Below are 22,708 nucleotides of genomic sequence, written 5' to 3'. Positions count from 1 at the left end.
AGGGAACACAGTTCTGGATGGTTCCTCTTGAAATACAGCTGTTTCCCTCCGGTCCTCTTCCTCCTTCTGTAACAAATGGTCTCTCGGGATTAAAACCACTACAAACACTTCAGAGATATTAATCTTCTTCCAGGACCTCATTCAAAAGTTGCATTTAAAAAGACAAAAAAAAGATTTACACACTTGTTATGTTTAATGCTAAAGCGGATATCTGTGTTCCTTGCAGATATAGATTAATTACATCATGCTATGAAAGCATACTTTAAGTTGGTATCCGTGTCATTGCCAACAACTGTGTCAACATTGATCCTGTGCGTTTTGTAATGCTAGAATGATTGTTTTACAGCACGGTGATTGCAGCGGTTTGGCAGGAATAATTGGAAGTTCAAAGCGTCGATCCGTGAGTGTAGCCTGGGGATAGGTTTCTGCAGAAGCTGACACTTCAGACATATTATGAAGCTATCACGTCTAATTTGCACAGGCCTCTTTTGTAATTTACCCCCAATTCAGAGGAACAGTCTCCTGCTCTGCAGCACAATGCACACTCTGCTTGCATTGTTCATGCTCATTGAAAGAGACACTGAGTGAATGTGTCTTGGAGCTCAAATAATGTGCAGCACTGTTCCTGTCATATTTGTTGCCGTGTAATGGTTCCTGATTTGTAGTTTCCTGCAGCGCCTTTTTCGGTTTGGTGCAGAGCAGACAGTGCTGCACGCTATACAGCAACTGTTTTCTGTGCATCCAGTCCAAGCAACATGTTTACAACTCACTGTTGAAGCATTTGCTTGACAGATAAAGGATCTCAAAACGTCGTATATTCTTTGAGAGGGGGAGGAAACCTCTTCAGAAGAAGGACTGGGGTTTTCCACATGCCGCCCAGACATTCTCACACACATTGAGTTTGTCTGTGTGCATCTTTGAAGATGCAAATGTGTCAACCACATGTAACCAACCACCCAGTGAGAAACTGAGATGCTCAACTGCCTTTCTCATGGCTCTTAAATGGCTGCCAGTGATCTTCAGCAGCTCTGCGTGTCTGTGAAGCCTGCAGTTCTTTTTTAACAGACAGATTAGTTTTTGTGGGATATTGAATAATTGGTGCACATTTATCACTGAGCAAAAACGTCACTTTAACCACATTAGGAGACGGAAGAGAGTTTGGCTGTAAAATTTTATGACTTCTCATGTAGAAAACTGTTACAGTAGATAGAATGTATAAGCTTTTATAATGATACAGAAGCTGTTGATGTAAACCAGAAGTTACTAGAGTCAGTAAATGGATTTATTAGTTTAACTTTTGCCTATTACTAGTTTAGCTTTTACACCTTTTACTTTGCACATGCAGTCACTCCTTAATCAAGAGAATATTTATACCTCAAACTTGCCAGCCAGCTTTGACGTCTGGTTTAAGAAAAAAAAAAAGACAGCACATCATAGCTTGTCATATCCAGACAGAGGAGACATCCGTAAATTATTAATGTTTTCCCCTGCACTGTCACCTATCGTTGCACTATCCTTCTACTCCTGCGTTTTGAAATGCAAGAGTAGTAGTCCTGCAGTGTGGCAAGTCATGTTATTGGCTCTCATTTCAATATCTGAAGTGAAAGGTCGGGATGATATATTCTGTCCTGCCGCGGTGACAGTGACTTACATGCTACCAGTTCAAGATGGTACACTTTTACGAGGCCCACCCAGCCTGTCGAGCAAACTGATAATGAATCAATCTGCGTGAAACATTTATGGGTGCCCCTCCCCCCCCCTCCTTGCGTGAGGCCAATTAGAGCATCCTCTGTGGCCCCTGCTGTCTGAGTCAGGGAAGCCCCTTGCATTGTCATATCAATATTCCTCTGTTGATCTCCAGCTGAGGCGAGTCCGGCTGCTCTTTCCACACATGCTAATTTGCATTCGCCAGCATGTGTGGGAGATGGCATGCTGGCTACCTCTCCTCCTTGTTCCCAAACCTACTGTTGCCTCCCTCTCTCTGTCTTTTTCTACTTTTTTTTTTTCGAGAGGGAAAGGTTTCTTGATTCCTGGCATGCCAGAGAAGGGTCCTCTGAGGATTACATTGGCTAAGCCCTTATCACTCCAGGAAATTCACTGCCTGCTTAAAAAAGTGGTAGGAGTAGAAAATCAAGGGGAAGTGTTATTCTTTTTAAGTTTCTCCCTATTCCCATAGAAAGTTATTACGGGTTTGAAGAAAAGTCCTTTTTTTGGCACTCAAGTTTTCTCGCAACTGCATTTCATATTTCACCCTTCTTTTTTTCCAAGCGGCTGGTGGAATTTTAGAAGTGGAAAATGTGAAGGCAGGTGCTTGAGAGAGAGGGAAAAAGGGAGGCTTAGGGAGGGCTGTGCTCACTGGGAAGCGATGTTAAACATCCAGGGGAAATGTTTGTTATTCTAATGGGATACCACCATGGTAACAGCTTTTAGAGACTCCCAAGGCTTTGTGTGGAGTATATGCATGCTTTCATCAATCTCGCCTAATTTCTTTGGGGATTAGCAAATATAATCAGTCCTTTCTCCAAGTCGTCACCTGCTTATCAACATGAATATTATGGTGAAATTTAGCAGAACACAGCCCTGTTGGATGTGGAGAAAGCAATACACGGGCCATTAATATAAATCACAAATTGAAGTGAGTCACTAAATGGATTCAAAAGTCATTAGTATTCCTTTTGTGCTGAATGACTTCCCAGACAGAATAGCTTACATTTTGCACATACTTTCTTGCTTCTTTTTAAAATAAAATCCTTGCTACCGAGACCAAAGCACTTTTGCTCATATTACATTTTCAAGTTAAACATTTTTCAGACAGAGGTAATGAATTATGTTATTTTCAGATTTAATACCTTTTACAGGGGTTTTAAAGGCAATGGCGTGAACTCATTTACAAGACTGGGTGAAGAAAGGAAACCCTGCCTGATGAGGAGCCTCCGTGTTTAAGAGGCTCCAATAACTCGTAAGCCCCTCTCAGTTTTATACCTTTTTCTCTCCCTCTGCAGATTTCCTTAAGTGGCTTATGTGAATTGCAATTGCCACATTGAAGCCGGGAGTTTACAGAATACATTTCTTCCTGGCCGTGACCAGCTAACAGCGCGTTGAACTTGTGTGTGTGGTGATGGAGAGGTTTCACACACAGCACTGCAGTGCCGTGGGAGTATAACCTGACCTAAAGCTAAGCCCCCAGCCAGAACAGCCTTCCATCAAACTCACAACACTGCTCTCTTATCTACTGGCATTTCTGTCTGATACAAATAGCCAAGACGTGATATAGTTGGCTACATGTCATATCTGGCATTGTACTATGCTCTATCTGCTCTCCCCTCTGTGAAATATAATGCTTTTAACTCACCAGCTTTTTGCCTTGGCTAGTTTTTCCATCTGTAGCAGAGACAGAGACCAGTGTGTTTGCTCATCTTGGCCAAAGGCCAAAGGCTCTTTCTGATATAATCCTCACCATCGATCAGGCTTTGTTTACTCTAACATGGTTTCTCTCCCCTCCAGCAATTAAAAGGCAACCTTCCACCTCCCACTCTACAGACCAGCTTTATACGTTTATTTTTCCCTTAAGTGGTAATTTTTCATTTTGTGGCTAAGCTCTAAGAAGTGTGGGTGTATATTAAGTAATGGATACTCTTCAACCAGACTGACATGTTGGATACCAAATTTTTGTTAATGTGTCTTTGTCTTTGAAGAGGAGAATTCTCCAGTCCACTCAGTATACTGTATTATTTAGGGATGATTTATACATTCACACTCCACATCCTGTGTGTTTCATTTAGGCTGCTCCACTTAGAAATCTCAAGCACTTTTAAATTTTAGAAAAATGGATGTGGCTGTAGAAGCTGAGAATGACTCTCCTGTCCGTCTGAGAGGCTCTTGTCATAATAAATCAGGCAGGAGAGTGACTGGTCTTCTCTGTGGTCTTGGCTAAAGAGGTTTATAATCCACACAGAGAGGAGAACATTTAGCTTTATTGGTAATATTGGGATCACAAACAGAGATATGCACTTTAAGCTTGTGGTTTAGTGCTGATTTACCTGGTCTGGGTTCATGAAGAAAGACTTTGTGGCTCAGATCTAAGAAATAGTCAGATAGATGTTTTAGTTCATCAGTTGCACAAAGCTCTCCTGTTGTTAAATTTTAGACTTATTTGCTGTGAATTCTGGGTAAATTAAGACTTCTTTACCTCTTTTATACCTAGAGCACTATATTTACTTTTTATTTTATTTGAGTAATTCTAAGTGTCAAATGTATGCAGTATACAGAGGCTTTGTCTAGATTTTGGACATCCACCTGTTTTCCATCTACCTGCACCTGCAAACAATCTGAATGGAAACACAGGTAATTCAGGGGGTAAAGACAAGTTTTTACACTTTGCTGAGGTGGAAATGTTGATGTATTGATAAAAGCAAAATGCGAGAGCGTGCAATGGAAACAGACGAGGCATGTGACTTATAGAAACCTGCATTCATTTGCATTTTCTTTTGCTGATTCTCTGGAAATTCTGTAAACATTTGTGCTATATTTAGATAGAAACTTGACTTGAGACTTTATAAACTAAAAGACACTTCAAGCATCTCAGCTCTACTCATTCCAGCAGAAAACAAACAAAAGTAAGCAGTTACAAGGAAGAACATTTGGTAATAAGTGTAACAATTCCAGACAAAAAAAAACCTGATCTGAAAAAAAGTTGTGACAGTTGACGAAAATACAAACATGGTACAAAATGCGAATAATGCTGATTTAAAAAAAAAATAAATCAGCCAACACAGCATTGTTCACACATTATGAGCCACGTTATTCTTCTTCTTCTTTTTTTTTTTTTTGGTGAGTTGGTGACACTGATTGTTACCATGGAAACATAGTGTCTCATAGCCCTGAGTCAGCCTGGGGGTAGGGCAACTACCTTTTTAAGCTTAATTTTGGTTCAACTGTCTTGTATTAGACTAGTCCAAGAGGATAATTGTTTAACCCTGTTGATATAACATATCGTTATAAAACAAGTCCCTGATGTGTATTAGTCATCTTGTCCTACACAGAGGCAATATTAACCACAGTGCAGCTAATAAGTCAGAATTATCAAAGGCAAGCAACATGCTAATGCCTCTGAACAATTTTGATTTAACATCTAACACATTGCTTCATCCTGTTACTTGTGCTTTTGGCAGACAACCCTGACGCCTACAAGCAGCATCTGAATTTTGTGATTTTTAGGTTTTGTTTGATGCCTAAGAAAGACTCATATTTTCTGGCTGTGATTATATCCATCTCAGCCGGAGATGCTATTCTCAAGTGGGAGAAGTTCTCAGTACACTATACTACTTATATTTGAGTGCTTTGATGGAGGAGAATGTCTGTTTAGCCCAGTGGAGAGCAATACGTTTCACAATAACTCACAGACAGAATATAATTACAGGTTTCTACCCACAGGCCATCACTCTGATGAACAGTTAACACTAGTCACATACTGTCAGGAACAATCCCTGTGCAATAACCCTTGACAAAAACATTCACTGTACCTGTAAATTTATCTAATTGTTTTATGTAAATATAACCTTTTAAATCTACACACACTGTGCATACTGTATATACTGTCATATCCACCTACCTCATGTATATAAAGCAACCTGTTACATTAATTATATTTATTTCAGCACCATTTTCACTCTGCACCATTGCAGTAATTGTCTGTTGTTTTTTGTACTTAAAATGTATATATCTATATTACACATAGTAGCGTAATGTTTGTCTATCTTGTTGAGCTTGTTGTCCTTGTTTGTAGCCATATTTATGTCTATTTCTGTGTATGTACATTGAGAGCAACGAAAAACCAGGGTCAGATTCCTTGTATGTGTACACATACCTGGCCAATAAAGCTGATTCTGATTCTGAGCGGTGGCCAACTTTAAATTATCATGCTTTCACTTAAAAAAGTTCCTTCAGTGTCTGACATTTTTTCTTTTTCTTTTGATCACTTAAGATTTTGAAGTCCTGCTGAGGTATTTCAGCTGTGATTAGCCGTGCACAGGTAGGGAAGTACTCTTTACAGCACTGAACTGTAGAGGCAATTTTAAATTTTAGTAGAAACTAACCCCTTCTCTTAACAATCAAAATACCACAGCAACAAGAGAGTCTTTATAGAATGTATTCTTGCATTGACGAGACTAGTAAACTTTCTGTTTAGTGCACTGTTTCTGCTCTTCCTCTTTGTATGTTTATATCATCTCTGTGCACTCAATATTTCTCCCTCTTGGCCTGAATAAAAACATAGACAATCAGACTTGACATCATCACAGCACCAGGAAGATAAAAACATGTGGAGTGAATAAACAAGCTCTAAAGTTTCCTAGCCTTGACGGTATTTCTTACCAGTTGTCATTTTATATAGCTGTGTCATTTTTTGCATAATTCCACGGTGCATTGGCTTGACTTGATTTGATTTAGGACCTCCACTTTCAAGGAAATTGGGCTTAGGGTATGAAAGTTCACTCTTCTTGCCTCCAGGCAATTGATTTTTCTGAGCTTGATTTTAGTGCTGTAGCAATACCAGTAGCAAGTGTTAGCACCGTGTTGTGTCAATGCGGTAGATAGATATTCAAACATTAGTGTGAGCTCAGTGTGATTTTATAATTCTAAAGTTAGCAGGTACAAAGTTAAAGGGAAAATGTGTTGATTGTTGATTTAGCTCTTAAACAAGTAATTGATTTTTTTGACAGAAAATTTTCAACAATTTTTTCAACAATTTTCAAGTGATTTATCAAGGTTAGTGCCAAACATTCACAGTTTTCACCTTCTCCAGTGTGAAAATGTTTTGTTTTTCTCTTTTTGTATGATTGTAAACTGAATATCTTTGGATTTTTGATTATTGTACAGACAAAACACACACACATTTTAAGATTTTGCACGTGGAAATTGTGTCTGGCATTTTTCAGGCTATTTACTGACTTTCTATAAGCTAAACAATTGACTAATTAATCGATAATGATCATTATTTCCAGTGCTAGTATGATTATAGTTCTGTTTGATTATAGATCACAGAAAGTCGGTAAAGTGTAATACCATGAAATTTAGATATTTTAGGGATTGTTTTGTACTTCAAATACAGAAAAACTACAATGGAGTTATATGTTGTATTATTTATTTTTTACTTAACCAGGAAAGCCTCATTGAGATTAAAAATTGCTTTTGCAAGTTTGTGTTGTGGCCAAGTTAAATCATATAACACAAAATACATAACAAGACCGGAATTAAGGGTTTAATGAAAAGACTCCGTGGTGTTGTGTTATGGAAAGTGTAGGACTTTATGGAAGTGCAATACTAAATCGCTGGAGTACCCCTTTTGAACTTGTGAAATCATAAATGAAATTGCCAATAAGAATCATATAAAAGATCACACCATAAAAACAACCTAAAGCAGAACTTTAAAGACACCAGCAAGTATTCGTGCATGTTTGGCAAAAAAATCTTTTTTTTATTTTGCACTCTAAAAATCTGCTGCAACTTTTTACTCTATCCACTCATTTTGAATTCTAATTTGGCAATTAGGGAGAATAGCTGTTGGTGTTTTCATCCGAGGGCCATCATATTACAGTTTCATTGAGAGGATTTTTTATTTTTTTTAACAGGCATGAATAATTAAAAGTTCTTTTTGTGCCACGTGTTCTCCTATTTTGCTGGTGCTGAGCACATACAGTCAGAAGTTATTATTAGACTGAATTTAAGCGGCCCCATGTCCTCGGCTCTGAGCAGTGGGCACCGAGCTCCTGCATTGAGTTTGACAGCCTTCACACAATATTGTGCAAGGGCGCTCCCTTAGCTTCTCATGCTGGTTAAATGTAATATGGCAGATGGATAGTATTTGCAGGGAGAGCGGGGGTCTCACCCTCCCTCTCACTCTTTTTTTTTCTCTCCGTCTCTTGCCAGTACCTCAGACATTTCAAGGGGGAGAAATATGTATCAAATTAACTCTTAGCAACAGGGCCTCCAAGCTCCCTGCCCTTGTCTTTTCAGCAATCAGAGCTTTGTTATTTTAGTCTTTCAACCAAAACCAAACTGGATTCAATGGCTTCAGCAATTACCTGTAATTTTCCAACCTGGTGCTCTAGCTTTCACTGGAGTGACTGAACAGTGAAAGATTGTCTCCTCGGTTCCTCATTTTAGTGTTCAAGTTAAGCGCACTAATTCATTTACATCCACAGAGTGGCACATTTGGAAATGTTCACTTCCCAGCAGCAGGAATGTCTGCAGAGATTTGGTTTCTGTCTGTGGACAACCTCCGAGTCACTGAAACTAGAAACCCCTCTGCAGTGTCGACACTCCGACACTGAACCTCTGCTTTATACATCTGACCCATATATTAATACGTCCTTTCAAGCCAGTTCAGAAGAGAAAACTCTGAAGCCCCGACATCTGTTTTCACATTGCAGACTTTTATCCCATTTTTCCATCGAACCCCACAAACTCCCCTTTCCATTTCCCATCCTGTTCGTGTAAGAAACTACAGGAGCTCAACTTGACTCCATAAGTGTTTATACGTGTGTTTTGTTTTAGTCAGAGTGATGTTTCCCCTTCAGAGGTACTGAAGGAGAGAGAACTGCTCGCACTAAAATGCTAATTAAGTGCAGTGTGGCAGACAAGGACACTTGAGAGTGTATGCATTAGCAAATTTTAACTCCCTGCGAACCAAACAGTTTGTTCTGGGCTAATCTCCCAATGATGGAGGCAAGAACAACAGTAGGAACCAGAGAGAGTAGAAATATAGACTAGCTTTAGAACATGAAGCGCGAGAGAGAAGCATGGTTTTCTTTTTCATTACCAAGATAACACAGTTTTAGGAGAAGACAGCATCTCCTCTGGCATCGTTTTTTCGTTTCATCTCCTCACAGAGGTAACATATGGTATCTGTAAGGGAGAAGTCGGTATGTGCTATGCGGTGAATTATTTTGTGGATTAGTATTGGCATTTAAATGCTCTTGGCTTTAAATCTTGTCTGTTTTAGATCTTAAGTACATTCCTTGGCATCCCGCTCTCCCGCTCAGGCTGGCCTCTTCCCCTGGCCAACACATTTTTGAAACTGTAGAGCTTAACAGGAGAGCAAAAGGCAGCCATTTGAAAAGACCCTGAAGCTGATCTCGAATTACTTTTAGTGAGATACCACTCAAATCAAACCAATTCTTCCAATGTTGTGATGCCAACAAACCCTTAACCTCAAGTTGGGGTTAAAAAACCTTTTATTATTTTTTCCATCCATTACTTTATACAGTGGAGGCGTCTGAGGTTAATGTAATTACGGTCTCTGATGGTTGTACAAATTGCAGGCTGGTAGTGTGACACACGCTCCCTTCAAGTGTTTTGTGGTTGGTTCTAATGCCTTGTTTTATCCACGCTCATTAAGACGACCTTGGACAGGTATGTTTGGTTATCGCCACAACCTTCTAGCTGCATCTCTATATTTCATGTACAAGAGACCTTCACGACATCAGGGGAAAATATCCACTATCTTAAAAATCGGGTAATATTTAAACCAGAGAAAATGTTTAGAAATAAATACCGCAGCAGTTTGTAAGCGATGTCTCTGCCCAGCTGTTAAATCCAGCGTTTGTGGCACATTTATGTTGCCCTAGAGATCCTGGCTGACATGATAGCCCCCTTTCCTCATCTTCAAGCGGCCTTTAAAAGCACAGCCCTCCCTTCTGTTTCCAGTACAGTTGGCCTCCCTCCAGCTCCCTCAGAAGAAGTGGATGAATTCCTAGATGTCTGATAAGCTTCACCAGAACATGATTCTTAATGGAAGAGAGAAGAAGAAGAGGCAGATGCTATCAGCGCAGTTGAATTGCCTTGCAGTTAGATCAAACATCCTAAAAGTGCAGGGAATGCTGAATCATGTCGCAAGGTTCTTACACATTTATCTTCTCTGTTGGTTTAATTGAACTTGTTTCTAAATGAAACCAACTGGCCATTTCGATGCAAACAAAACATCATTAGCATTGTGAAAATCCCAGTTGCTTTGTAGCTTTTTTCCTACTCATTTTCCTTTTAAAATGAAAAGCCTTAAATGAGCTCTTTTCATCCTTATATTTTTTTTTCCTCCACTCAAGGCACTTTGTGACACCATTAATCACTTACCTCTGTTTGTTTGTCCTCTTTCTTTCTCCTTTTTTATCGAGCCGGAGACTGACACAGATTCCCCCACCTCTCATCATGTGTGAAGGTCTTGTTTGTCCCTGTGTGTTTGTGTGTAAAACAGCAGGACCTTCAGGATCGGGGAGTAAAATATATCTCGCAACACTAGCGTAGCGTGCCAGAGGTGTCTTGATGGCGATGGAGTCATACTGAGCTAATGAAGCTCCAAACCTCAGCTATCGATCCACCTCGCAATGGTGCTTTACAGAGATAACTGAGGAGGAGAGCAGTGTGTGGCTTCAAGCGCGCTCTGATCTGTGTGACATCTAATTCTGTGTAATGAACCCTGTGCACCAGAGAGCATGATGGGGGGCTGTCTATGGTAATGACAGGGATAGCATGGCCTGGGCGGCTTTTGAAAAGCTTTGAAAAACTGTTGGTTAGCTCACAGGGCTTTCCTGACAAGGAATTTATCACTAGAACAAATGCCTCTATAAAAGCAGTCCTTCTGTTTCTTTGTAGTTCTTGGTTGTATACTGCATTACCGTTTCTCTACTTTGTAATTCTACTATTGTTACTTTTCTCTGCTCTCTACAAGAAGCACCTATTTCATGCTTGTTCGTCCTAGAAGAGGAATCCCTCCTGTGTTGCTCTTCGTGAGGTTTCTCCTTGCCTTTTTCCTTACCTGAATTGTGGGTCTAAACCTACAGTCACATTAGCCCTCTTAGTTTCCACTGAAACTCAGCAAATAAAGATGTGATATCACAGCTCTAATTTGGGTATTGGATAAATATTGAGCGGCGAGATCACAAACTGTGAACAGTGGATCAGAGCAATAATGTGGTTTGTAGGCTAGTAGTGTGACATTGCACTAAACAGGGTGAAGGCGCACACAGCTAGAATAATTACTTATTTTCGAACAGTGCACAAGTGTCACGAGTCCACTCGAGCTGGCCGGAGATCGCACCAAAACAGGGAACACATCCTTGAATTTGTCAGTCGTACTGGATACAGTTGAAGTGAAAGGGAGCATTCACTTCAAAAGAAAATATTCAGAGAATATATATATATATACATACATACATACATATGATCCAGGAACATCTACGACTCTGAGGGCAGCAAAACACACCGGTCTATAACACTCTGAAAAAGATTTTACAACTGTGGAAAGTTATCACGTTGACATTCAATGTCTCAGTTACGTGTGCATTTGCTCGTATTTGATTGACCAGTGCAGTATCATTACTTTATGACAAAAGTTGAGCCAGGTTCAACTTTTACGCAGGTGATCCAGCTTGCCCTCTGCATTGGCACGATGAGGGTGCTGATACAGAGGGCTATCAGGATCGTGTGGCTTCATTGAAATGAATGAGGGGGCTGTGGTTATTGAAGCAGTACTAATAGTTTGAACACTGCTTTAAACCTGCATTTAACTTTAACTTGGGTGCAGCAGTTGTAAAAGTAAAGTTGTAAAAAAACAACACTGACATATTAACAAATTATAAAGTGGTTATGGCAAAAGTAGCAAAAAATTGCCTATTTACACATTCAGCAGACATGGAGCAATATTAGTATTTATTTGGAGTTGTGTTTCTGGCCAATATTCACTTTTCTTTTAGTTTTGGTTTGGTCTCCTCAAGTCTTCATCAAGTCTTGAGGGAAACATCTAGCTCTTTAGCTGGTGCTGGGCAGTTAGTGTACAGTGGGATCATCAGAGCTTTCTTACTGAAAACAGCTGCATCCTCCGTCTGGAAAGAACTCTGAGAGCAGTCAGACTGAATCAAAACAGTTACGTTTTGTGCTGTAAAACAGATGAAAGATCTTAAAAAGCTACATAGAGCTAAGGGGAACTGAAGAGTCGGGTGATAATTCTCTGTGGGTTCATTACTACGAGCGACCCCCTTTCACATTATACATTTCATCCATTTTTCATATAAAATATTGATGAGAGCAGCTTTAAGGATAGAAGGTCTTTAGATTGTAAAACCCTCTTGGAGAAACGTGTGATTTCTGGCTGTATAAATAAACTTGACTAAGATCTGGGGATTTGATCAAATTTAGTATGATTGCAGTGGCCATAATTACTCTTTTCACTGAAGTGGTGATGGTTTAAATTCCCTCCATCATTCCTGAGTAACAGGAAGTGTCAAACAAAACCTTCATGACACAGTACTTTGAACACCCCCTTATCCCTGCAGAATTAAAATAGACCAAAAAAAAAAAAAAAAAAAAAAAAAAAAAAAAAGCTTTTCCATGACCACCTCTGCTGCTGGTGCAAATGAAAATGCCCTTCCCAAAATAGATAATTTTTACCCTTCAGATGTCCACTTTTATTTTAAGCCTGGTGACACCATGTCATCCATCACACCCAGCATATCAGTTGTGAGCAGCCCCAGGGAAAACACAGATACAGGGAAAGTGTGATAGCATGCTGCTGCTGTGTAGTTAGGACCTCTATGGTTAGACTACCACTAATTTCATCTCACAGTAGCATTTAGACATTTTCTTTGTGTGAGTAAAGTGGAAGTCGTTCCTCTTTTTAGGGTAAACATTGAAAATGGATGCCCTGCCTTTCCAACTCTTCCCTCAAATTACCACTTGACATGGCCAAACATCGTTCTGCATTATTGTCTGCCAGGAAAATGCATTTCTGAATGCTTTATTGAATGTTTTGGCTGGGTGGAAATTGTACGAAGTGTACCCAGTGCTTTGATCATCTTGACCTGGAAATGTGATAGCCACCCCACTTCACAGGGCTCTCTGACACCTGGGAAACTGGATCTGGTATTCTTGATACATGATCTGCACCGCAAAGCTAAAGACTTAACTTCTTCTGTTTCGTAGTCGGCAGAGACTACTGATGGGAACTGGAATTTCACATGGATCAGGCTGAGGCTTTTTTTTCTTCCCACAAGCCACTGGAGTCACAGCATTTGGAGCCTGGTGGAAAAAATGGCCTGTATGATTTTTATGAACGAGATTCCTGCAGCATTACGTTGACTTCAAACACAGAGACGCACAAAAAGGTTTTTACTTGTAGATCGGATTTTAAATGTTTGTGCATCAAAGCTGATAAAGGATTTTTGACAGGTGTTGTGAAGCTACATATCAATATATACACTGAAAGACAGATATAGACTTCAGATTCTTTGAGTCACCAATTAGATGTTTGTTATTGTTATTGTTTTTGATCCAGGATATTAATTTTTGGGTTAGTTTTCAGGGTGCCCTGTACTTTTTTATTTTTGTGGAGGTGGGCCTTACACCATAATTAATTTATTGAAATAAAACATAAAGCCCTAGGGAAAACTGCAGAAGCACTATATCACACAACAAATGCCATATATTTAATGTTTGTGACAATTGTTTAGGCCGTCACAAGATGAGATGGCTCAACAACTTCCTGGGAGAAACCCAGATTTGTACTGATGTTGAAATTATTCTGTAGTTGTATGGTGCATGTTTTTGTTTGTCTAGGTTTGTTTTAGCAATGTGAAACTCTTCTCACCATAACATTTTATCCAATAGATTGTTTTTCAGATCGGTCAAAAAAAATCTAAATGGACTAGAGTGTTCAAATAAGATGTGATAAGTGTTTGGGTGTAAGAGTATTGTTTTAGTGTTATATGGATAGAATTAATTCAGAAATCAGTTAATGTATTACAGTTCTGAGCAATTTAATTTGATGGCAGTGGTTGTGAGGTTAGAAGTAAATTACACAGAGCCAGTGTGTGATTAGAGAAGCTGTGGCATGGCTTTTAAAGTTCACCGCCCCTCAGGATATTTGATCGAGCCGCCGGCCTTTGATCAGTGTTAACATTACGGTAACCGTGACAGTTTATTTTCAACTACCAAAAAAAGACCATTTGTGTCAGAAAACAATCTCCCCTTCCTCTGACACGTTGGCACACCGCAAAAGAAAAATGTCAGGGTCAGTGATGGGCCATTAGCCCAGAGTGAGTTCCTTTTGTGCTCCAAGATCCATTTAAAACACCTTTTTAGTCTTCAACAGATGGTACCGTGACACAGCAACCACAGGCACTGACCTGGGCCTTAACTTGAAGACATTTCCAAAAAACCACAGGACATACAGCACCAGTGAAGAATTAGAATGTCTGCTCAGAGAGTGAATGACACCATGAATGTGTAATACAGAATTCACCTGCTTAGCACGGCTGTAATGTAATGACTTGTACATTTGATTGACTACACAGTCACCCTCTATTCATCGGTATTATACCCTTTTCTCTTTCATGGAGGTCACTCCTCCGTTGCGGCAAATGTCATAGTGCTTTAATGAGAACTGCACTGTAGCCCACAATGGAAGCTTTTCAGCCAGATTAAATGTATCACTGTGCTGAAACTTTCCTTTCCTCTCTCCCCCCTTTGCCCCTATTGTGACACAGTGGTTTTACAGAGCAGCTTGTTGCTGAAAAACAAGGTTAAGAAGATCAGTATCAAAGGGGGAGTGTTTTTGTGTGGCTTGCAGGAGAGTCTCGCTTCAGGTTTCCACCTGAAACACAAAGGTGTTTTCTTACCTGATTTGTATTCATTCACACAATGAGTGGACCTGCCTCTCTTGTTTCCAAGTAAGGAGAGTCCAGACGAGACTTTTGTTCGCCCTATCATCGGATACGTGCATGTTGCTTCCTCCAGTACGAGCCTTGGAGCCCAGCCACAGGCTTTGTCCTGGATGGATTTTTTCCTGCCTTTTTTCCTCTTCTTTGTTGCTCTGTGTATGTTCTAAGAAACCATTTCAGATAAATGTTTCAGCACTACTGCTGTTTTTTTCCCCCCTTTTGGCTCCTGTGTTATTTCAATAATACCAAGCCTTGTCACCCTAAAATTGTCTTGTCAGAATCCAGTTCCCACAAATTAGCAGTTTAAAGTGTTTCAGTCCATAGGACCCGTAGTTCAGTCCATTCTGGCCCATGTTGTGCTGTCAAAACATAGATAATGCTGCCTGAACAGTGGTACTGTACAGATTAATGTGTTTGATTCAGTTAAACTGCTGAAACATGATGTAAGTAAATATTATTCTTGTTTTAGGGTTTTTTCCTGACTGTGTCCCCCGAGTCAATCCTGAAGGTGGCGAAGCACGCTTCAGATAACAACAAAATCTTCTCCATGAACCTCTCAGCACCTTTCATCAGCCAGTTCTTTAAAGAGCCCTTGATGAAGGTCATGCCTTACGTCGACATCTTGTTTGGCAACGAGACGGTAAGTGAAACGAGATGTGTTCAGGCCTCTTTGGGACAGATATTCTGTTTGCTAACACATTGTTTTGATTAAGATGTACAGTACATGTGTTTTTGTATGTATGCTTATATTTATCTCCACAAAGGAGGTTATATTTTAAGTCATGTTTTTCTGTTTTATTTTTTGGTTATTTTGTAGTATATCTCCAAAACCTGTTGTGAAACCTGAATGTGCCAAGGGCCGAGAAACAAGTGATTCATTCTGTGGGGGGATCTGGATCTGATAGTGCCACCATGTGTCCTTATACTAAGTACTTTATGTTTTGTCTCATAACTCCTGAAAAGTAAAGCATAGAAGAATTTTCCTCCCAATTCCTTCGTTCATGACAAATCTATCAGTATAAGCCATGCCCATTTCTTCATAAAATATTTTACAACATAATGAATTTGAACATAACAAATGAGAATATAATGACGTTTTTAGCCATGCTAGTAGCGTGGTGCTAGGGATGGCAATGTCAGTCTGTTGTTCGATCGGTAGGTCTTTCCACCACTTTGATCCAGACTGAAATATCTTAATAGCTATTGAATGGATTGCCATTACATTTTTTACAGACATTCATGGTCCTCCGAGGATGAAACCTAATGACTTTGGTGATCCACTGACTTTTCCTATAGTGCCACCATGAGTTTGACATTTTGGTTTTGACAGAAATGTCCCAACAACTATTGGATGGATTGCCGTGAAATTTGGTACAAACATTCATGTCCCCCACAGGATGAATTGTAATAACTTTGGTGATCCCTTGTCGTTTCCTCTAGTGCCATAATCGGGTCTAAATTTTAATTTGTGACCAAATACCTGCAAAATTAATGATATTCCCAGCAGCCTCAGTTGTACTTAGTTTACTGTTTAGTGCTATTTAGTAAATGTTATCATGCTAACACATTAAATGTAGATGGTGAAAATGGTAAACATTATACCTGCTAGGCATCAGCATGTTAGCATTGTCATTTTGAGCATATTAGCTTGCTGACATTAGCATTTAGCTAAAAGCCCTGCTGCTCATAAGTATAGCCTCACAGAGCTGCTAGCATGGCTGTAGACTTAGTCTTGTTTTTTTATCACTCCTAATAAAAATTTCAACTGATCTTCACCAAATTTAGTACATATTTGAATGAGCTTGAAAAAAACTATTAATTCGTTTTCTCATATGACTTACCTCTTACCTATAATATTCCAAATTCTTGTAGATTGTTCAATGTAAACAGAAATAACTCTTGAACACCTAAATCAGGATCAGGATATATTAGCATTTAATGTGTGTGTGAGATGCAGAACCCAGAACTAGATGCAGATTGTATGTGGTATGTGCTCACACACTATATCCTCTCACCTTGTTTAAACCAAATTCAAAATGCCATGTCCACTGTTTTATTTCACTCATTGCTCTCATTTCACTTCAGTATCCATTTAACTTCTCACTTATTACTGCCCCATAAAGAGATGAATAAGAATTAGCCCAGTAATCATTCATCTTAATCGTGTCACCATTTCATGCCAGTTGATCCATTGATTTTTCTCGGCTCTGTGGAAGTGAGTAACTGGTCCAAGGTCAAGCTGTGGTCACAGACTGTGGTGCTGCTGGGAAGTATCCTCTAACAGGCCAGCTGAGTTTGTCTCGGAGGCACCGCCTGGACAAACTGCACCTTCGAGGGGGGAGGAGGGGGAGTGGATGATCACTGGACTGAACCTCGCCTCCCCACTGCTAAAGCTACTAAACAGAGTCTTGTCTTCGGGTTAGAGATGGGGTCCACAGAGCAGGACAGAACTGGCAGAAACTGCTCAGCATTTGAGGATTTATTGCTGTTGCTGACTTCAGCTTTTTCCTCTTTTCTTTCCTCTCCCAACATAAGACCTCCCTTTTACATATGCACCTCTCGCTCCCTAATTGCTGTGAGGAACGATTCTGTCTCCTAAACCATGGCGAACATTTTGCAAACGTTATGTATTTTCGGGTGGGTGGTACTGTAACTGTTTGCTTAAGAAGTTTGCTCACACCTCCAGTCATTACAGTTTAATGACTCTGGATAATTGCAATGTATGTTTGTTGAAGGAGATTATCTTTTGGTGTCTCTGTCAGGGCTTGCTCTCCGGAATTGAACCTGGTCTAGACCGCCAAAATAAGGGATTCAGTGGGAAACAGAGGAGATATTCACTGCTCAGCTGCCTCAAGCAGTGAGGTCTTCCAGGGTCTATAGAGGACTAATGCCTGTCCAGACTGTTTTGACTCCTTTTGGCCTTCCTCTGTGTTGGCTGTTGGGAGGAGGGAGCGGAGAATGACTGCTCATAGAGTCAAGCCCTAGACCTCCCATTGTGCACAAGCCAGACAAGGTTGGCGGTCATGCAGTGGTGCATGGTGAGTGACAGGCAACAGGGCTGCCTCGCCCACGCTCGCCCATCCAGCCCCCCTGGCCGTCCTCTCACCCCAACTTCTACCCCCCTAAGTGATGGATCAGCCTCAGCCTGCGATGCTTTCATAACAAGTCAGTGACAGTCAGGATCATGCAGACTGACTCCTATAGCCTTGCAGAATGTGCCATAAGGGAAGGCTAATGTGTCTGCCTGTCTCTCCTCCCTCTCCCACACTTACTGAGTCACGATACAGAGCTACACACACTTGGGGAAATATGTTTAAAGCAGCTGTAAGATCTCATGTTTTATAAGTGACTAATAATTATTTTGGACAAGATTGAAGTTTCTGAGAATTGAGTGCTGCTTTATTTGTCCTGACTGGGATCTTATTTCAGTCAGATCACAATTGCCTTTTGATCATTTGAAATTCCAAAACAGTCGTGCAACACCACAGGCTCCAAAAAATGTCAATACCCTTGGTTTATTCTCTTGTTTTTGCCTGCTTCTGATGTTGAAATGTGTCTGTGTTTCTGACTGAGTCTACCCTTGGTAATTCTGCTGTAACTCGATCCTGCTGATACTTGTTTGAAACCTGGCATCAGCAGGCCCTCCCTGGCCTATCGGCAGCCTCGTACTTATATAACAGTCTCCCATCCATCCTGTAATTACTGCCTTTTTGGGGCATAGTGTAGTGTCTGTTCCTTCACTGGTGGGGGGTGGAGTGGCTAGCGACGCCGTTTCTGCGTTACCAGGGCCTCTGAGATGGTGAAGGCCCATAGACATCAGACGCTTCTCCACTTAATTGGCAAACATGTCGTGTGATAACCTGGGAACAGCACAGACATAATTGAGTCCTCCTGTGCTGTCCTCCTCTGACTACCTGACATGGAACCCAGGGCATTACATTTCCCTCCATTTAATGGCTGCAGTTAATTAGGCCCGAATGAGGGAATCATTACTGCTGGAAAAACCACATGCCAGTGGATTCGCCGATAAAATTACCCACAATTTGCTTTTGCTATTTGAGCATAAGAGATAAACCACACAATGGGGGGAAAGGATTGGACCATTACTGTCAGATTTGTATTGTGGAATTTTAGACATATCATAGACAAATGTAACAATTAATCAAGACTGAATTAATCACTCTGACTGATGTTTTTTTTTAAGCCAGGATTCATGGCTTTCTCAATTTAGATCATTTCATGTGCTTGGGCTCTTTTTTTAATCTGTGCAAATGGTTTAAAAATGTGCTTCCATAATAAAATAGTACCACAGATGAGGAGCTTAGTTTTTTTTTTTTACCCCACAGTCAATACCCAACAACCTCCTCGCTCCTCTGCCATTAACATTATATACCACCCCCATACAGGAACTCTTCATGCCTTCCATTGCTGTCCAATGCGTTCTGCAGCTCCACACTCAGAGGGAGCTTATTTTTATGGGTCCCAGCCCCGTCTTCCAAACGAGAGACAGCCATTGTAATTGAATACTCAATAGGTGAGCCATTTAACAAAAGTGGAAATGGCATTCGGCTATGTATTAATGTGCTTTGCTGAGGCAAAAGGAGCCATCATCATTTCAATGTTCAAGCTGTTTTAAAAGAGCATTTAGCCTGCCATCTCTCCAGGCCATAAGAGCAAAATGACATGGATTTCTTCCTCCTCTGTACTTTGTGTGAATGTTCCTCGCCTAATATTTTGTATGGTTATCTCGCTTATTTTCCCATCCATCCCTCAGCACCTCTCCCTGATCTAGGCGGAGGGATACAAGCAGCTCTACAGAAGGTTACTGTCATGAAAAGCCCCTCAGGCGTTTTGGCTCTCAGCCCTATTTTTCTCCATCTGCATGCAGTGTGTGTGGGGTGGAGGGGCTCTAATGATTTTTCCAGGACAGGCTGAAGTGGGTGTACAAGTATATATATATGTGTGTGTGTGTGTGACTTTACGTTTGTGTGGATGGAAAAAGAGGCAGGCAGAGGAGATACATATGGCGTCATTTCTTAACTTCTCTCCAGATTCGTCATTTGGCTTTGTTTGTTTGATAGACTGCTTGGAAGCCTTATCTCTGTGGCGAGGCCTGTGGCTATTTATCGCCTCGGTGACGTATGCAGGACCGTGGAAGTGCATGCTCTTTGCTGTCAGTATGTGTGGATGATGGCAGGTTCACTAAAGGCCCCTTAGGGTATGAGGGGTGTTCTCACAAAAAAAAAAGAATAGGAGAAAAAATTTCCCCTTGACAGCTCACCCACAGCAGACTCGAGATGTACTTCTGAACGGTAGCTTGGGGAAAATATCCTGTCTTACTGCCTAAAACAAAGAGATGTGAGAGCCAGATTAGCGTATTACCGAAACAGCTTTCCTTTTAGGCTCTTCTCTCTCTCCTCCTGTCAGAGCTGTCTGCAGAGAACAGGGAAGAACATGAGACATTAACCTCCATGTGTTTATTCACAAGGCCCCACAGGCCAACTGGGAGGATGAACACAGAACCATCTCTAAAGCTAGCGAAGCGGAACAATCACAATGTGTCATTGGAGGAAAAGACATGAAGTATTAGCTGCTGCTCTCTTTTGTGTCTTTCACAACTGAATTTTAATTGAATGTGCTATTTCTGTGATGAGTCACATGCCTTCCATTCAGCACCAGAGTACACTGACCTTCAGTGTGACGTACAGTCAGTTAGTTGTATGAGTCATAGCGCACACTAGCTGTGATGATTTGCTAAATGCAAAGCTGCTTTGTTTTATGTTTGTTTTATTTATTTTTGATTTTTTGCTGAATACTAGATGATTCCCAACCCAGGGAGCAGGACCCCCCCAAGATGTTTAAAAAGACTGAAGATTGTTTATTTTTTCAGACTTTCCCTAATCAATCATTCGTTGAACTGCTCACAGCTCATAGACACAAAATATAAATAAAACTACTGCTATAGTACTATATAAAATAAAATTACTACTACTACTAAAATAACAAAAGTACAACTGGGGCTGAAAGCTCAAGGAAATAATAAGCATTGCAGCAAGAGAGTGCAATTATGGCTTAAAACCAACAAAAAACACTGAAAGAATTGCAATAGCAGTTACAACTAATTTAGCTTATTCAGGCTACATGTAAACAGGCCCGATGAAAAGAAAAGGGTAATACAACAGCTGCTCTGCAAACTCATTACATTTCAAAGTAGTGTTGTTATTTTATTTTTATTTTTTTTGACGAAGTTGGTCCACAGACTACTCAGAATGCACCTGTGGTCCACGTTTGGGCCACGACCCACTAGCTAGGAACCAGTGACTTACATCATCATTAGGCAATCTGACTCAGAGCAAGTGGAAGAAATGCTTGGCTGTGTGGCAGTTTTTGCATAGTGGCCACAATCAGAGGTGCAAGTCACATGACATCCACTAGACCAAAAAATGTTTTCCCATACACAATCATTACAAAGGAAATGACAGTAAAATTAGTCATTTTCTGAGCATCACAAACTCTCCAAAATGACTATTTATATTCATAGTCACAGTTTTAGCCATTAGGTCTAATAAAAAAATGTGCCCAGTGAGCAGCTTTCATTGGAGTGAACAGGTCGCCATCTTGGAACACAGTATCCAGTCATCCATGCCACCAGCAGGAAACAACTAACAAGTCTCCTGGTAAGGTGTTTACTTCCTGTTTGACATGCTAAAATGAAGTCTAACAGTAGCACAAGTAGTAATGTATTTTCGGGAGGCTCACTAATATCAGTTTTGCAGCAATATCTACCTAAAGTCTGCTATAACATTAGCTAACATGAGCAACTATGAGCTATTGGTCATCTCCAAATGAGACTGAAGTAGAAAACATTTATTAAATTGAGCAATGGTGTGTTTTATTGCTTATGAATTAAAGTTTTCATTTGTAAGAGGAAGATTGTGTTATTTCTGCTTTCAAAAGTTACACAGTCTCACTTTAAAGAGTCACAAGCCAAAAAGGTTGGGAACCACTTTACTAGAGCAAATTAAGTGTCGCTACAAGATACTGCTACAATTAAACATTCAGCCTTTTCCTGTGTGCATGCAGCCAGAGAGAGGATTCAATACAAAAGAAGAATGATCTCTCCAACATTCCTCTGTTTTTCCTGGCCTGTCTGTTTGCGAGTCATGGTACTTTGGGAGCCAGCATGGCTCCACCAGAGGAGTCCGACTAACCACTGTAATTGTGCCGTGCTGAAGCCGCCTTCCCCAACCCTGGGATTGAACCATGAAATATTTGAAAATGCCGGGGTTAAGAGAGGGGGTCTTTGGCAGTGCAATGTGAAATGTGAGACCATAGAGCATCTTTAATAAGGAGGCGGATAGAAAGCCTGCCACTCGGGCAGCCAGGGCACACGGTGGAGTCCTCTGAAGGAGAATAATTATGGATGTAAGAGGAGATATTGCGCTGGGAGCAGATCAATAGTGCCCACGTTCTGCTGGCGCTGAGGCCAGTGTATTTCTGTCACAGCAGGAGAGAGTGCAGGATATCAGCTTGTTGCTGGAGGGACTCGCAGAAGTTTGAACACCGGCAGACTTCCCAGATAGCCTTACAACCCTCATGCCTGTCCTCCCCTCAAATCACTGCTGCTTGCAGTTTGGCTGGTTGCTTTCCCCCCATCTCCAATCCTCTTATCCTTACAGAGTTGGCGGGAGGACTGGTCTTTGTCTACTCATGATTGTATTCCCACAGTACAGGCTATACAGTCATGTTTTCCAGTGTCAGTTGGAGGACTCCCCTATTCTCCTCATGGTTAGAAAATTCTGGATAAGAAAATGACAAAGACATAATCAACAACCATAATCTACCCACCATTAATTTGCCTCATGCCATGGATAATGAAACCTATAGGCTTATTTTAGAAATGTCTGTTGATCCCACTTGAACTCAATGAAATGATTGTTTTTCTAATTTAATGTGGGTTTTTTGATTGCATCATGCCAAGTATTTCCGTCTAGGCGAGC

The 22,708-nt window shown here is 40.6% G+C and overlaps 1 protein-coding gene across 4 annotated transcripts in view; it reads left to right on the top strand.

Annotated features, from left to right (window-relative positions):
• Nucleotides 1-22,708, top strand: part of LOC122868184 (adenosine kinase-like) — a 103,936-nt gene that overhangs the window by 59,849 nt on the left and 21,379 nt on the right. For all 4 annotated transcript variants that reach the window (XM_044179933.1, XM_044179935.1, XM_044179934.1 and 1 more), the window contains exon 7: nucleotides 15,178-15,348. In XM_044179933.1, coding sequence (XP_044035868.1) covers nucleotides 15,178-15,348 — 171 coding nt within the window. The remainder of the gene's footprint in view (nucleotides 1-15,177; nucleotides 15,349-22,708) is intronic.

This window comes from Siniperca chuatsi, linkage group LG20, assembly GCF_020085105.1.
Source record: "Siniperca chuatsi isolate FFG_IHB_CAS linkage group LG20, ASM2008510v1, whole genome shotgun sequence".
Taxonomy (NCBI): Eukaryota; Metazoa; Chordata; class Actinopteri; order Centrarchiformes; family Sinipercidae; genus Siniperca; species Siniperca chuatsi.
This window is presented reverse-complemented; position numbering and strand designations above follow the sequence as displayed.